General features: G+C 38.1%; 1 protein-coding gene across 1 annotated transcript in view; it reads right to left on the bottom strand.

The window, feature by feature from the left end:
- The window catches only part of LAMA2 (laminin subunit alpha 2), a 588,770-nt gene that overhangs the window by 96,456 nt on the left and 477,720 nt on the right, over positions 1 to 14,594 (bottom strand). The window contains exons 38-40 of the mRNA XM_084776810.1: positions 10,587 to 10,703; positions 9,783 to 9,946; positions 7,689 to 7,827 (exon numbers count right to left, since the gene is read on the bottom strand). Of these exons, the coding sequence (XP_084632936.1) occupies positions 7,689 to 7,827; positions 9,783 to 9,946; positions 10,587 to 10,703 (420 nt within the window). The remainder of the gene's footprint in view (positions 1 to 7,688; positions 7,828 to 9,782; positions 9,947 to 10,586; positions 10,704 to 14,594) is intronic.

Here is a 14,594-nt window from a genome sequence, read left to right as displayed (position 1 = left end):
AATTTTCTCATTCCGATGAGTTTGTCTTTATTTATTCTTTGACTTTTCTGTTAAGACCTTGCAAGTGCACCATGCTTGAGTTTTCCCTGTTAAGCCGTTCTTTTCATTCAATTCTAATTAGGTTTATTATTGGTCCATACAGTGTAACTCCTTTAGGAAACTTTAAAGCTAATTGTGATTGTCACTGTTAACAGTGTACTTCTGCATATTTTTTCTCATTGGTTTCCTTGGTTTATCTTTCTGATCTTTTATTTTCAATCTTTCCATATTCTCACAGCTTAGCGGTATTTTGTGTAAACTATAACAATTTTAAACCAATATGAAAATCAGTCTAACCTGACCAAACATGCTAGTCTTTTGCATTTCTTTAAAAAGACACCCTGTGTTATAGACTTGTTGATTCTAGTCAACTTTTTTTTTTGTGTGTGCTTTCTTTATGCTTAGCCTTACATGTGGCTAGACTGGAGCATTATCTAATTCTGGTCAATGCGCTATAGACCACATGTACTCAGGTCATACATGCAGCATATGGTGAGAGCTGGAATGTTGCTTTCACGCTCTGTCAGGACAGTCTTGGAGTCTGTGTAGTGTGTTGTTAACTGGAAGGACAGAGACTGCGCCTTGCACATTGGACTGTGATGTCAAACACAGACTTGAGTTGTGTGCAGGCTCTAAAATTTCAATAACTATTTATGATGACTAATGGAAGCTAATCTGACTCCATTAGTTAGATTAATTAAATTCTATCATATTTCTGTCACACATATACATAAGTTCACATAAATGTGATGGTCTTCCCTTTGCATCTGTCTTGTCTGGTATGGGATAGATTGGATACTGTCTGTCTAATCACATTGTGATGGTTATTCAGATAGTCAACATGCCTAGGCTAAGCTTCCTAGGTTCTGTTTCAAAACTATATTATACCTCTGCCTGTTAAGCTATGGTTTATGTAATGTGGGGGCCACTAAAAACATGACAGCAGTAAAAGGTCTCTGGATGTGCACTGGCCAAAATTTAATGAGTCAAGTGTGTCAAATGGAACCTTAGGTGTGTCTAGCTGTGATTTTGTGTGGTGCCACTCTGGTCAGACTTACTACAGCCTTGGTTCTGAACACATGAAATGGACATATTTTATTGTGGATTCTGACACTACACACTACAGTGGTGGAGCATCACCATTCATGGTTGAGACTGTTATATGCTACAAGTTGAAGTGTTTTAATTATACACACACTTTCTGCTTATAGGAACACAATGGTTTGATTCCAGAAAAGAAAAGATTTTAATATGTTCCTACTATCTTCAGCATGACACTAGCAGTTTATTATGTCTTTGATTTATTATGTTAGAGTGCTTGACCTTAAGATGTAGTGTTTGAGCTACTGACTTGAATTACATAAACTATCATTACATAAAAATTTTGTTTGGGAGTAGAACATAGTTCCCAGTAATTTCTTAGAGAGTGATAAACATACTTTTGCCATTTTGTGTGTATGATTATGTGAAGTAGTGTTCTCAGCATTGCCAATTATAAAATTAAAATTATACAATTATAAAATGTGGATTATCTCTGAAAAATGTTGAAGATTTTCTATGTTCTACTATATTAAATATAAAATGTTCATATTAAATATGAATACTTGTCCATGTAAAAAGAAACAAGAGCATAAATCTCAGTATTATATAAATTAGATTAAATATTTATGAATGGTAAAATTATATGTATATAAGACTATTATTTTAGATAAATATATGATTTACTTTTAATAAATATTTGATATATGTCATATATATGCCTATTATAAAATAATTACTTTACCCATCTACAAACTGGGTCCTGCAGAACTTTCTCAGGGTAAAGGGGTCAAGAAAAGTTTAAGAAGCTCTAGTTCAGATGTTGCTACACTATTTTAAAATTGTGACTAATTTTTAATTCAGTAGATTTTGTGTCAACCAGATTACTCTGTATAATGTAGGGAGCCTTGTGTCAGGAGTTGGAGCATGATTTGTCCATGTATGGACCTAGATTCATAAAAAATGGATGGGCCCATATTTGTACGAGAAACATTACTAAAGCTTGAATCACACATTGATCCACACACACTAATAGGGGAGAATTCAACACTACACTCTTACCAATGGAAAGATCATCTAGGGAGAAACTAAACAGGGAAATAATAAAATTAACAGATGTTATAAATCAAATGGACTAACATATACAGATCATTTCACCCAAACACCAAAGGATATACCTTCTTCTCAGTACCTAATGGAACCTTCTCCAAAACTCACCATATACTCGGACACAAATAAAGTCTTAATAGATACAAGAAAATTGAAATAACCCCCCATATCTTATCAGTCCACCATGGATTAAAGCTGGACTTCAACAAAAACAGAAACAATAGAAAGCCTACAAATCCATGGAAACCAAACAACTCCCTATTCAATGATCATTGAGTCAAGAAAGATATAAAGAAAGAAATTAAAGACTTTCTAGAACTTATTGAAAATGAATGTACAACATAGCCAAACTTATGGGACACAATGAAAGCAATGCTAAAAGGAAAGTTTATAGCACTAAGCACCTTCATAAATAAATTAGTGAGATTCCGTACTAGCTACTTAACAGCATACCTGAAATCTCTAGAACAAAAAGAAGCAGACTCACCCAAGAGGAGTAAACAGCAGAAAATAATCAAACTCCGGGCTTGAAATCAATAAATTAGAAACCAAGTGAACAATACAAAGAATCAATGAAACCTAGAGTTAGTTCCTTGAGAAAATCAACAAAATAGACAAACCCTTAGTCAAACTAACCAAAAGTCAGAAAGACTATCCAGTTTAACAAAATAAGAAATGAAAAGGGAATATAACCACAGACATTGAGGAAATCCGAAGAATCATTAGGTCTTACTTCAAAAACCTCTAACTCCACAAAATTGAAAATATAAACAAATTGGATGATTTCTTCATAGATACTATTTACCACAGTTAATTCATGATCATGTACACAATTTAAATAGGCCTATAACCCCTATTCATTAAATATCTCTCAGCTCCCCCCAGCCACCAAAGGCCATGGCCAGTTGGCTTTAGTATGGAATTCTACCAGACTTTTAAAGAAGAGCTAATACCAGTACTCCTCAAATTATTCCATAAAATAGAAACAGAAGGAATATTGCCACATTCATTATATGAGACTATAGTTACCCTGATACCTAAACCACACAAAGACTCCACCAGGAAAGAGAATTTCAGACCAGTCTTCATTATGAACATTGAAACTCAAAATACTCAATAAAATTGTGGCAAACAGTATCCAAGAACACATAAAAAACATCATGCAACATGATCAAGAAGGCTTCAGCCCAGAGATGCAGGGATGGTGTCACATACAAAAATCCATCAATAATCCATCATATAAACAAACTAAAGGGGAAAATACAAATGATCATCTCATTCAATTCTGAAAAAGCCTTTGAGAAAAATCTAACACCTCTTCATAATAAAAGTCTTGGAGAGATCAAGGGAACAAGGCACGTATATAAACACAATAAAGCCAATATATAGCAAGCTAATACCCAACTTCAAATTAAACAGCCCCCCAAAAATTAAAGTAATTACCCTAAAATTAAGGATATGACAAAGCTGTCCACTTTCTCTATATTTAATATAGTACTTTTACTTCAAGCTAGAGCCATAAGACAACTAAAGGAGATTAAGGGGATACAAATTGGAAAGGAAGAAGTCAAGGTATTGCTATTTACAGATGAAATTCCACCAGGGAGAAGGAGAAGGAAGAGGAGAGAGAGAGAGGGAATAAGGAAGGGAGAGATGGAGGGAGAGGGAGAGAGGGAGGGAGGTGGGGAGGGAGGGAGGGTGGAGAGAGATTCAGTTTTTTCTTTCAATTCGACATGGTTTATTGGTGCTTAGTTCAATTCTTTTTTTTTTTAAATTATTTTTCCTTTTTTTACATATACATTTATATTATTACATATATAAATGATAAACTACATACAGCAAGAATAACCATGAAACAGCCAGGAATTTCATTGTTTTGGCTATCTGTATTTGGCAAAATTGAAGAAAACATCTTTCCTATCTTGGGGCGTCTAACATGCTGAATATAAGTCAATATCTATCATAGAGAGATTCAGTTTTCATGGGAAGTAAAGTAATCTTTACAAAGGCAAGCTCCCTAGAGAAGGCTTGGAGTTCCTGAAGGTAGAGACTAAGGCAGCACATTCCGTTGCCTTACGGAGAGGAGGGAACATGGCAGAGGAAGTTTGGACAGTATGGTGGCTCTTAGGCTCATTGCACTTCACCCTTCATATACTCTGGACAAGTACACACATCACCTGAGACCTCCCCAGCAAGGGAGGGTAAGGGAGGCGTCATCCTCCGTGTCACCGAACTTGGACATTTTTATGTGACCACTTAATGAGACTCAACAGCCCACGAAATCCATCTATTCACACACAAACTTGCAAGAATCTTTTTATTCCGCTAACAGCGCAGGTTTTAAGTTCACGTGTGGTTTGGGAATTTAAAATATCAACTCTTGATCCTGCTAGGATCTCTTTAAAATGGTTATTGTCAGTATTTTTAGTTATGTGCATGCCTATCAGTAGGTGTTGGGTGAGTGGGGCTGCATGTTGGCACCCAGTGCCTGTGGAGGCCAGAAGGACGCATTGGTTGCCCTGGAGTTAGAGTTACAGGAACCAATTGAGCCACCAAAAGTGGGTGTTGAGAACTGGACTTGGGTCCTCTGGAAGAGCAGCACATGCTTAAACTGCTTAGCCATCTCTCTAGGCCCTGTTAGGATATTTTATAGGATTCAAGCAAAGCAATTAATATTAGAAAAACAATGGCTAGATTTCTGTGTTCCTTTATCTAAACAGTAACGCAGTTCCTTTCTCCTTTTGGTTGTACTAAGATTAGAAAGACTGGGCTGAGGGAAATGAATACTTTGTAATATATAAACATACTTTCAACTCAACACTAATAGCAGTATAATGTTGCTTTTCCCATAATGCCTCGGGTCTTATGTCATCTTGACATTTCAAGAAATTATCTTTTGATACAAGTAGCTGTTATTTCTTATGTAATAATAGCATGTTATAAACTTAAATTGAATATAGCCTCTGCTTGCTTATAAGGAATTGACTATTTTTATTTTTATTTCAATTCCATTCTTAACTATCTCTCTGCACTGATCAATAGATTTAAGTGAGTTGTAAGGAATGCAGTTGATTCTAAATGTTGCCTCTGTTATGCCTAGAGCTTTCTTTGACCATTCACTGTTTCTCCTCTTATGGTATTTTCAATGTTTTATTTATTTTTCTCTCAGATTGTCTTATCACCACTTTTCAGTGTTGTAATGGATTGTTTCATTTCTTGTTTAATAGATCTTTTTCTCATGCAAACATTCACTTTGTTTTTCTACATAATTCATTATAAACACTTGCTGTTTTCTAGGTATAATTCACATGAGTGCAGGGCTCTTCCATGCTGCTAGACTTCATTTCCTTTAATAGAAAATTATAAACTTATTCTCTTTTGTTATTTATGCCTATCTGTAGCACGAATACCACAACTCATGCTTATGGGATGTTTGCAAAAACAAAAAACAAAACAAAACCCTGAATTGTTGTGCAAATAAGCTTATTTTCTGAAAGGAATAAAGTATAGTTTAGTGACCTCTCAAGGGTTAAGCCCTATCTTTTTTGTTTATGAAGCCTGTTTAACAAATTACCCAGGACAGTTCTTTCCATGTCCTAGTAGATATTGAATAAATCATTGATTTTCTTTGGTACACATTTTTCAGACATTTCATTACCTTTTCAGTTTGTAGAAAGAGAAAAACAATAACAAATATGGGTAATAGAGGAAGAAGAAAGAGGAAAAGGAGGAGGATGAGGAGTGAGTAGGAAGGGAGACTTGATGGCAAAAGAATATGGGATTGGAGGGAGAATTGAGGAGTGGATAATACCACATTTCATTGAAAACACAGCAGGAAACAATAAAGACAAATTATTAAATTTCAAAAGAGATAAATAGAATAAATGACATCAATTTAGCCTATGCCAGAGTAAACAACTAATGTAGAAATTATGGACAGCATTTTATGGCTTCATTATGACCATAAAATTCTGCACAAAAGAATGTGATAATTATATCTGATGTCCCTCACATTCAAGAACACGTTTTTGCTCAGTAGCAAAAAATGAAAAGGAAATATCAATCTGCCTCTTACATGTCAGGTTCACACATAGTTTCCCACAAATAGTCAACAAGTGTTTTCCCTCCAAAGGTTTTGATGTAGCTCTAGATTCTCTGTGAAGGGAAATTATTATACTGAACAGTGTACTTCGCAAGGAATTTCCCATGAGGCATTTCTTCACTGAATAAAGTAGTCTGGTGGACACTTACTGGAGAAATTGTTCACAGACTGTTGTTTTACATACTATGGATGAATGTTTGCCATGACCGAAGACAAAGATTCTCAAGATACGTGCATAATCTAGAACCTCCAACGTCTAAAACGTTAGTTCCACACATACTTTGAGCAATGACCAAAACACAGGATGCTTTTTTTTTTAAAGCTTATATAAGTAGTCTATAGACTTTAGAAACATATGATTTGACATGTTTTACAAAGGTGCTCTTGACAGCCAAGCTTCATACATAATCAACACAATGGTGACTGAAAGCAGAAGTTCTTTTCAGGACACTTTTCAAAGCCAATGCCATGTGGACTACTGGTGGTTAATCTGTTTCGAGTATCATATTTGCTTCCTTTACTTTTATGAGCTGCACTACAAGTCTACTTGGCTCTGCGCAGTGTTGTCTACACTTGGACAGAGGAAGGAGTGGGTGACTGCTGTGTGTGGTTAGAGACAGTGAGAAAATATTTTAGCTGAAAAAAAATTTTTTTTGGTTTGTGTTAGCTGAAAATTTTATGAAACTTTCAGTAACGATTCGTGATAATACTCCCTTTTACTAGGTTTTTGTGTTTCATTAAAGTTTGAAAATTATAATTTGAAAATCAATTTTAAAGAGATTTGACCAGCTAAGCTACAGAACTAACCTAAGAGTTCAACAGAAGAACTCATCAAGAAAATGTCGTCCTTGTGCATAATGGAATTTTTTTTTCAGCCACAAGAATTAAACTAAGTTATTTGTGGGAAAGTGAAGACAACTGGAGTTGATAATATTAAGTGAACCTAGCCTGTCCCAGAAAGACAAATATTGTATGTTTTCCCTGATTCTCGCCATCTAGACTTTACATAATGATATAAATCATGTGTGTACATATAAAATTGAAGCAGAATTGAAATTGTCTAAAAACAAAGCAAACAAAGAGGGGAGGGTAAGAAATAAGAGGCGATGAGGATGAGTGACATGCTAAGTGTACGATGAAAATAATAATTAAACTAGGAATGGAGAGATGTCTTGGCAGTTAAGAGCACTGGTTGCTCATCCAGAGGTCCTGAGTTCAATTCTTAGCACCCACTTGGTGGCTCACACCATCTATTATGGGATGTGATGATCTCTTCTCTCTAATGCCTTCTTCTGTCGTGCTGGCACACTTGCAAATAGAATATTCCTGTACATAATTAAAGACATCTTAAAAAAATAATTCAACTTCCATTCTTAGCACATGATGCTCTGTTTCTTACCAGCTTTGTAGCTTCATGGGCAAGATCTTTTGCTTCTCTGCCAACTTTCTCAGCCTCATCAATATAGTCCTTAATATTGCTGTAAGCTCGGAAGGCAGCAGTGGCATTGAAAGAGATGTTCTTAGCCTCATCCAGGATCCTGTCAGATTAGACCGAGAAAAGAACTTTAGAGGAATTAGCACTCAAATAAAGAATAGTAAACTCAAAACAAGTCCAGCTTCAAAGGGATCATGGCCAATATAAGCAGGATAATTCCAAACCCTAGTGAGGTGTCTGTTGATTGTACTATGCTGTATTATTCCATTTAAATTGATATTCCTCAAGGCTTGCTGTATAATATAGCTAACATGTAATTTAAGATATTTTTATATTTATTTAGTTTTTCTATCTCTTTCCTGCCATCCTCCTTCTCTCTCTCGATGCATGCATGTGTGCATATGTGCATGTGTGTGTGTGTGTGTGTGTGTGTGTGTGTGCAAATGCAGACAGACACATGTGCACAGCTTGAAGAAGTCAGTTCTCTCCTTCTACCATGAGGTCCTTGCGGATTGAACTCAGGTCTTCAGGCCTGGTGGCAAGCATCTTCATTCACTGAGGTATCTTGGTAGCCTCCCACCAATATATCTTAAACATCGGTGACATCCCGATAAAGGCCCTGCAACCCTTTATCAGGCAACTGTTTGCAGCGCAAGAGTAATTCCCTGTTCTTTGTGAAGCATGCTACAGTTTCCAGAGCACGTGCATCCCATTAATCAAATGAATTTTACAATGTCTTCAGAGTAGGCACACATCCCAGAAAGCATAGAGAGATAATGGAAAAAAATCAAATCATGACCAACATATCCCCAGTGGGATATTTGGAACCTAGGTCTGCTGATTACTGACCACTGATTCCTACTCTTTGCTCTAGATTGGGAAAAGTTGAGGGTCGGGGGAGAGCAATCTAATTGTGCATGGGGTGCCAAGTTTTCAAACAATCATACTTTCCACATCAATGATTATCAAAGATGAGAATACAGGCTTGCATGTAATGCTTACTAAATAGATTTATTTTGGAAAACTAGTCCTAGCACAACTAACTCTTCTTTGTGTGTGTTCCAGTCACAAAAGTACAGAGCAGTGGTTCTCATCCTGTGGGTCACACCCCCTTTGAGCGGATAGAACAAACCCTTTCACAGGGGTCACTCATTAGATATCCTGCATATCAGATATTTATATTATGTATCATAACAGTAGCAAAATTACAGTTGTGAAGAAGCAAGAAAATAATTTTATGGTTGGGGATTACCCCAACCTAAGGAACTGCATTAAACGGTCACAGCATAGGCAGGGTGAGAACCACCGACCTATGGGAGGGAAATCAGTCATACCTAGAATGCTGTGTAATAAGCAAACACTGTGCTCCCGCTTCCTTTCGTCGGACCCATGTGACCATCCCAGCTACAGTGAAGTGTTGTTTCCTTTCCTTTCCTTTTCGACGAGGTTTCTTATAGACCAGGCTGGACATGAGCACACTGTAGTTGAATGTGACCTTTACCTTGTGCCCTCCTGCCACCATTTTCCAAGTGCTGGAGTTGCAGGTGTGTATCCACAGCACGCCTTGCTATTTCACAGAAAGGTGTGCAGCGCCTTACTGGAGGGAGCTGAAAGGCTACGTATCGGCTATGTATAGTGTGCATAGGCATACACACTCAGAGGCACTTTTAAACAATGAGACGGCTAGATTCATTAGAAATACAAAGTTGAAATTTGCAGCAGAATGTGTTCGTGTATTATTTAAAATGCTAATGAGACAACCCCCTGTGCTTTCTAATAAAGAACAAAACACAGTATTGCAAGGGTAGCCTAAGGCTGTGTTCGTTTCCTAACCAGGCATAGCTGAACTCACTTTTAACTGGAACTTTTGATGCCTTTTTCAGGAGATCTTTCCCTACACTCCTCTAATTAGGATCTTCCATAGAAAAGCCATGCAGCTCTTTTTTGTTCATAATTACAGAAATCAAGGCTTGAAAGTGATTTTCTACCCTTTCTGCTTGTCTAAACTTTTGGATGAGTGTCAAGCTATGCAGCTCTGTCCAACAGCACATGGCATACCCGTCAAGCACCGCAGACGAGTCATTCAGCTGAGCCGCATGGCTCTCCGCCTGGAAAACCTTCTCAGCAAGCTTCCTGTCCTTTATTTCCTGGGAGAGGTCATCGATTTTGTCACTAAGCTCCTCGGCCAGTGGTGGCAGCTTAGTTTTAATGTCTTCGACATACTGATATGGAGAGAGAGAGAGAGGAGACAGCATTAAGAGCAGTTTAGGCCTCCTTCAGCTTGCTAACTTCTCTAAGACACAAAGTCACAGATGCTTAGGTTCTTATCTTTAAAAAAGAACCGTTATTCTACTAGCAAAGAAGATAGAGAATAAAAGCTGTTATTTAATAGAAAAACATAGAACTTTATGAAGCTATTTTACTCTGACAAGTCCATTTTTTTGGGGGGGTAAGCTTACTTCATAGCAACAAATGAACACGTGACAAATCATTGGGACCTATTAGATTATTTGTCCCTATTCCATCACATCATGATGTCATAGGTTTGACTACATATTTTTGTTTCTCTTTTAACTAATGTTATATGAGATGATAGCAGATGGTGAGCATTGGCCTAGGAATGAGGAATGACCTCGTTATCACAATTAAAAAAAAAAAAGCCCAGGCCTGCATAAATGAGTATCCTAAAGGACAAGTCTAGTAAGAGAGTAACATTAAGTTCTATATGCTGCCAAGAGCTGGGTGTGTCCACACCACTGAACTACGATAATATAGTCTCACAAAAAAGAAATGGCAGCTCTTGTTTCTGCTACTGTGCCGTTATCTTCTTTCTCTGCACTCTTCACTGTATTCAGTACTCACAACTATGACTGAGTTGATCTCATCTGCAAGTCGGTTGGCTTCATCAAGTACGTCATGGCCCTCCTTTAAGGTATTCTCTATTTGTCGTTTGCCACTCTCAATAGCCTCTTTCTTTTTCTGTGGCATGAGAAGAAAAAAAGACATTACAACAGCATATGGTTAAAATCCTTCTCCATTGTGAGCTCTTGGTTCTCCGGAGCTGTCTGAACAAAGGGTTCACAAACAAAGTGTATGATATTGACAGTTTGGCTAGATGACAATGACATAACTTATCCAGCGAAATCTCTTAAGAATTCTTCAACATTGAACATATGCAGATTGTTTTCCCTTCCCACTTGAGAAAGTCATCCTGGCAAAGAAAAGCCATGTGACAGTTGCTGGAAAATTAAAAGAACTCTAAAGCAAAAGGGGACAACCATCTTAAGTACGTGTAAGCCCAGCATCTTGTGGGCCAGAACAAATTGGAAATGTGTATTGAGCTCCAGAATCTGTACAGAAATAGTTGTGTCATGAGCATAAACATACTCTTGGGAAATAATGTAAAATTCAAAAGGTGCGACTTTTAAGGAAATCTAAGAACGCTTTTCAAGAAAAAGAAAGAAACTATTGCTTGAAAGAATAAACTTAATGGACTATTTCTTAAGGTGAGGCCAGACTGACTTCTCTGTGCAACTTATGGCTTGTCTCTAAGCTACACGAAACCCATTCCTGGCCTAGATGAGAAAAATCAATGGGAGAGAATTACTGCCAATGTCTTCATGTGGAGTTTGATTTCACCTGTTATTTTCTTTGTACTTCAAACTCATACATTCTTATTCCAATTATTCATATCCCAGTTCTTACTACATAGTTGATGAAAACAAACTAAAATGTTGGTCTCTGGCCTTTATATGTTTTCACATAAAAAGTAGTGGTCGTTAATATTCATGTAGTTTTTCAAGATGTGCAGAGCTATATATAACCCTTTGGTTCTATGGGTCCTGTGCTCATCAGCTTGAAATGAGCAGAAAGTGAGTCCTGTATTGCTCTGTTCTGAACACCTGTGTCTCCATCAAGTTTCTATGCTGAATCTCAGCACTCCAATGTGTTAGTATTGGAATATAAGGCCCTTAGAAGGGGATGACAGCATGTGGCAAGAACCTCATAAATGGGGCTAGTGCTCCTGTGAAAGAGACCCAAAGGAGTTTATTCACCCTTCCACCTTGGAAGGACACAGTAAAGAGATGAGTCCGTGAGCCAACAGACAGGCTTTCCGCAGTCACCAATCCTCCAGCTCCTTCAGCACCTTGCTATTGGATTGTCTACTCCTTCCCGCTGCACTGTATGCCATACATCTATTTCACTTTTAAGCTAGACAACTCTGGTATTTTGTGATAGCAGCCAGAATAGACTAAGACGACAACTGGTCTACCTCAGGAACCGCAGACAGCATAGTGTAGTTAAAACTTTAGCACGAGGGTCTGGGACTGGAGAGATGGCTCAGCAGTTAAAAGCACCTATTGGTCTTGCAGATGACTCAAGTTCAGTTCTCAGAAACAGCATGGTAGCTCACAGCCATCTATAGCTGCAGTTCTTATGATCTCCTTGGGCTCTGGCATGCCTGTGGTACACATACATACATTCAGTCACATACATACATACATACATACAGACAGACAGACAGACAGACATCCATACATAAAAAAACAAACACAAATTTTCAAGTGTAACTTTGATACACCTAGTGGGTCAAGCTGTGAAAGGACCACCTCTTCAGTTACAGAAGTCATTTCTCATTTGCATAGAGGAAGTGCTGATTTTGCATGCCCTGATTTTACTACCCTGTCACGTTCTCCCAGCACACACCTGCTACCACACGTTCCTCAGCCCTCTAGTTTTGCGCCTCTTTCTATTTTCTGCTCATGGCCACTTTTCTGGCTGTCCACCTGAAACGACACCTATGTCCATCGTCACCGTTGTGAACATACTTGTACCAGGTAAAGCAACTGGACACCATCGACATTCGGCAATGGCCTGCCTGAGGTGAATCCCAGCTTAATGAATTGAGCAAGCAATGTGGCCACCTAAAAATTGCACAGTTCCTCACCACTCAAAGTGTGGTTCATTCCACAGCAGCCTGGGCCTGAACGAGAGCCTTGTTAGGAATGCATCATCTCTCCTTTTGTTTCTTTGTTTGTTTGTTTTGTTTTGTTTTGTTCTGGGAAGTACTGACTCAGAACAAACATTGCAACAAGAACTTGGGCTTCTTTGAAATTAGACCATGAAGACTTGGCTTATAACTGCTGGGCAAGGTGGCACTCAGAGGAAGGATAGCAGGCTACCAAGAAGAGACTTGACACCCTATGAGCATATACAGGGAGAGGAGGTCTCCCTCAGTCACAGTCATAGGAGAGGGGAATAAGGGGAAAATGGGAGGGAGGGAGAAATGGGAGGGTACAAGGGATGGGATAACAATTGAGATGTAATAAGAATAAATTAATAAAATATATTAAAAAAATAACTGCTGGGCAAGGAGAAATGCTGTGTGATTGTTAACCATTATATTGATGATTGTGTACTTAGTTCTCCCTAATCTGAATTATTGTCTCTGTGAGTGTGTGTGTGAATGTGTGTGTATGTGCTTGTCAGTGTTGTGATTATGTATGTAGGTGTGTAAGTGTGTCAATGTGTGAGTATATGTGTGATTGAGGGTGTGTGTGAGTGTATGTGAGTGATGTGAATAAGTATGTCTTTGTGCATGAATATATATGGGTGTGAGGATGTGTGTGAGCGTGTTAAGGTATGAGTGGTTGTGTGATTGTGAGTATGTGAACGTATGTGAATGGTATGAATATGTGTGTGAGCGTGTGAGTATGTGAGAGTGTGTGTGGATGTGTGGATGTGATTGTGAGTGTGTGTAAGTATATGTAAATATGTAAATGGTTTGAACATATATGTGAGTGTATATGCGTCCGTGTGTATGAATGTGTGAGTATATGGCTGATTGTGAGTGATTGTGAGTGTGTGAGTGTGCATCTGAGCATTTGCTCTTATGTGTGGTATATGTATATGCTTAGGTAGATAAGTGCATACCTACAAGTCTGTGTATGCACACACATACATGTGCATGTGTTGACATCAGATGCCCTCCTCAGTCACTCTTTATCTTGCTTTTGTCCCAGGCTCTATCAACTGAACACAGACAGAGCCCAAGGGTTTGTTATGATGAGTGGCTGAGGGGCTTCTGCCAGTCTCTGTACCTGTCTCTAGGCCACAGACACAGGTCGCTACATATGGCCTTTGTGTGAGTGCTGGAAGTCTGCATTCAGCTCCTCCGGCTTGTGTTAGAGGTGCTTTATCAACTGAGTCACCCACTAAGGCTCTATTGAATTTTATTCTATGAGGTGTTCACCAATTATAAAAAGAAAAATGACTGCTTTTTTAAAAAAAGAATGTATAGGTTGATCGATCTTTTTAGTTTTATTTTTGGAGGGGAGTTCTAAAAAACACAGGCTAGTTAATGGATACCCAAGAAATAAACACATCACAGATGCATGTACAGGGATCACCGACAAGACACAGCCTACTGAACTGTGTATAGTGATGGACTGTGCATAAAATACATCATGAAGGATCATAATGGAGATTGCAGGTCACACATATACAACCAGCCATTACTGTGCACGTTATCTCACATGTCCAGGCTTCCAAGCATCTCATATACTTGCTAATTGGTACCATGAATATAGTCTTTACTACAGTGTGAATCCCATAGAAACCGTCTCTCTAGTACCTCTATGAACATCCCCGATGAATAGTTTTAAATGAGTGAAAGTGAAGCTTGAGACTTGTGTTGTGACGCAGCTGATTGAGGCGTTCTAGAAGATTCGGTGGAGTGTTTGATTTGTCATCACCTCTTTCTTAACAACAAATGCAGAAGATGTTCCAGTGTCCCTAACTTCTAGCCACATCTTTGCTTCCAAGGGTCTGATTTTTTTTTTTTTTTTTTTTTTTTACATAACAGTTGTT

This window comes from Acomys minous (assembly GCF_964271855.1).
Source record: "Acomys minous genome assembly, chromosome: 3".
Taxonomy (NCBI): Eukaryota; Metazoa; Chordata; class Mammalia; order Rodentia; family Muridae; genus Acomys; species Acomys minous.
Note: the sequence above shows the minus strand (reverse complement) of the source record. Positions and strands in the feature narration are given on the sequence as shown.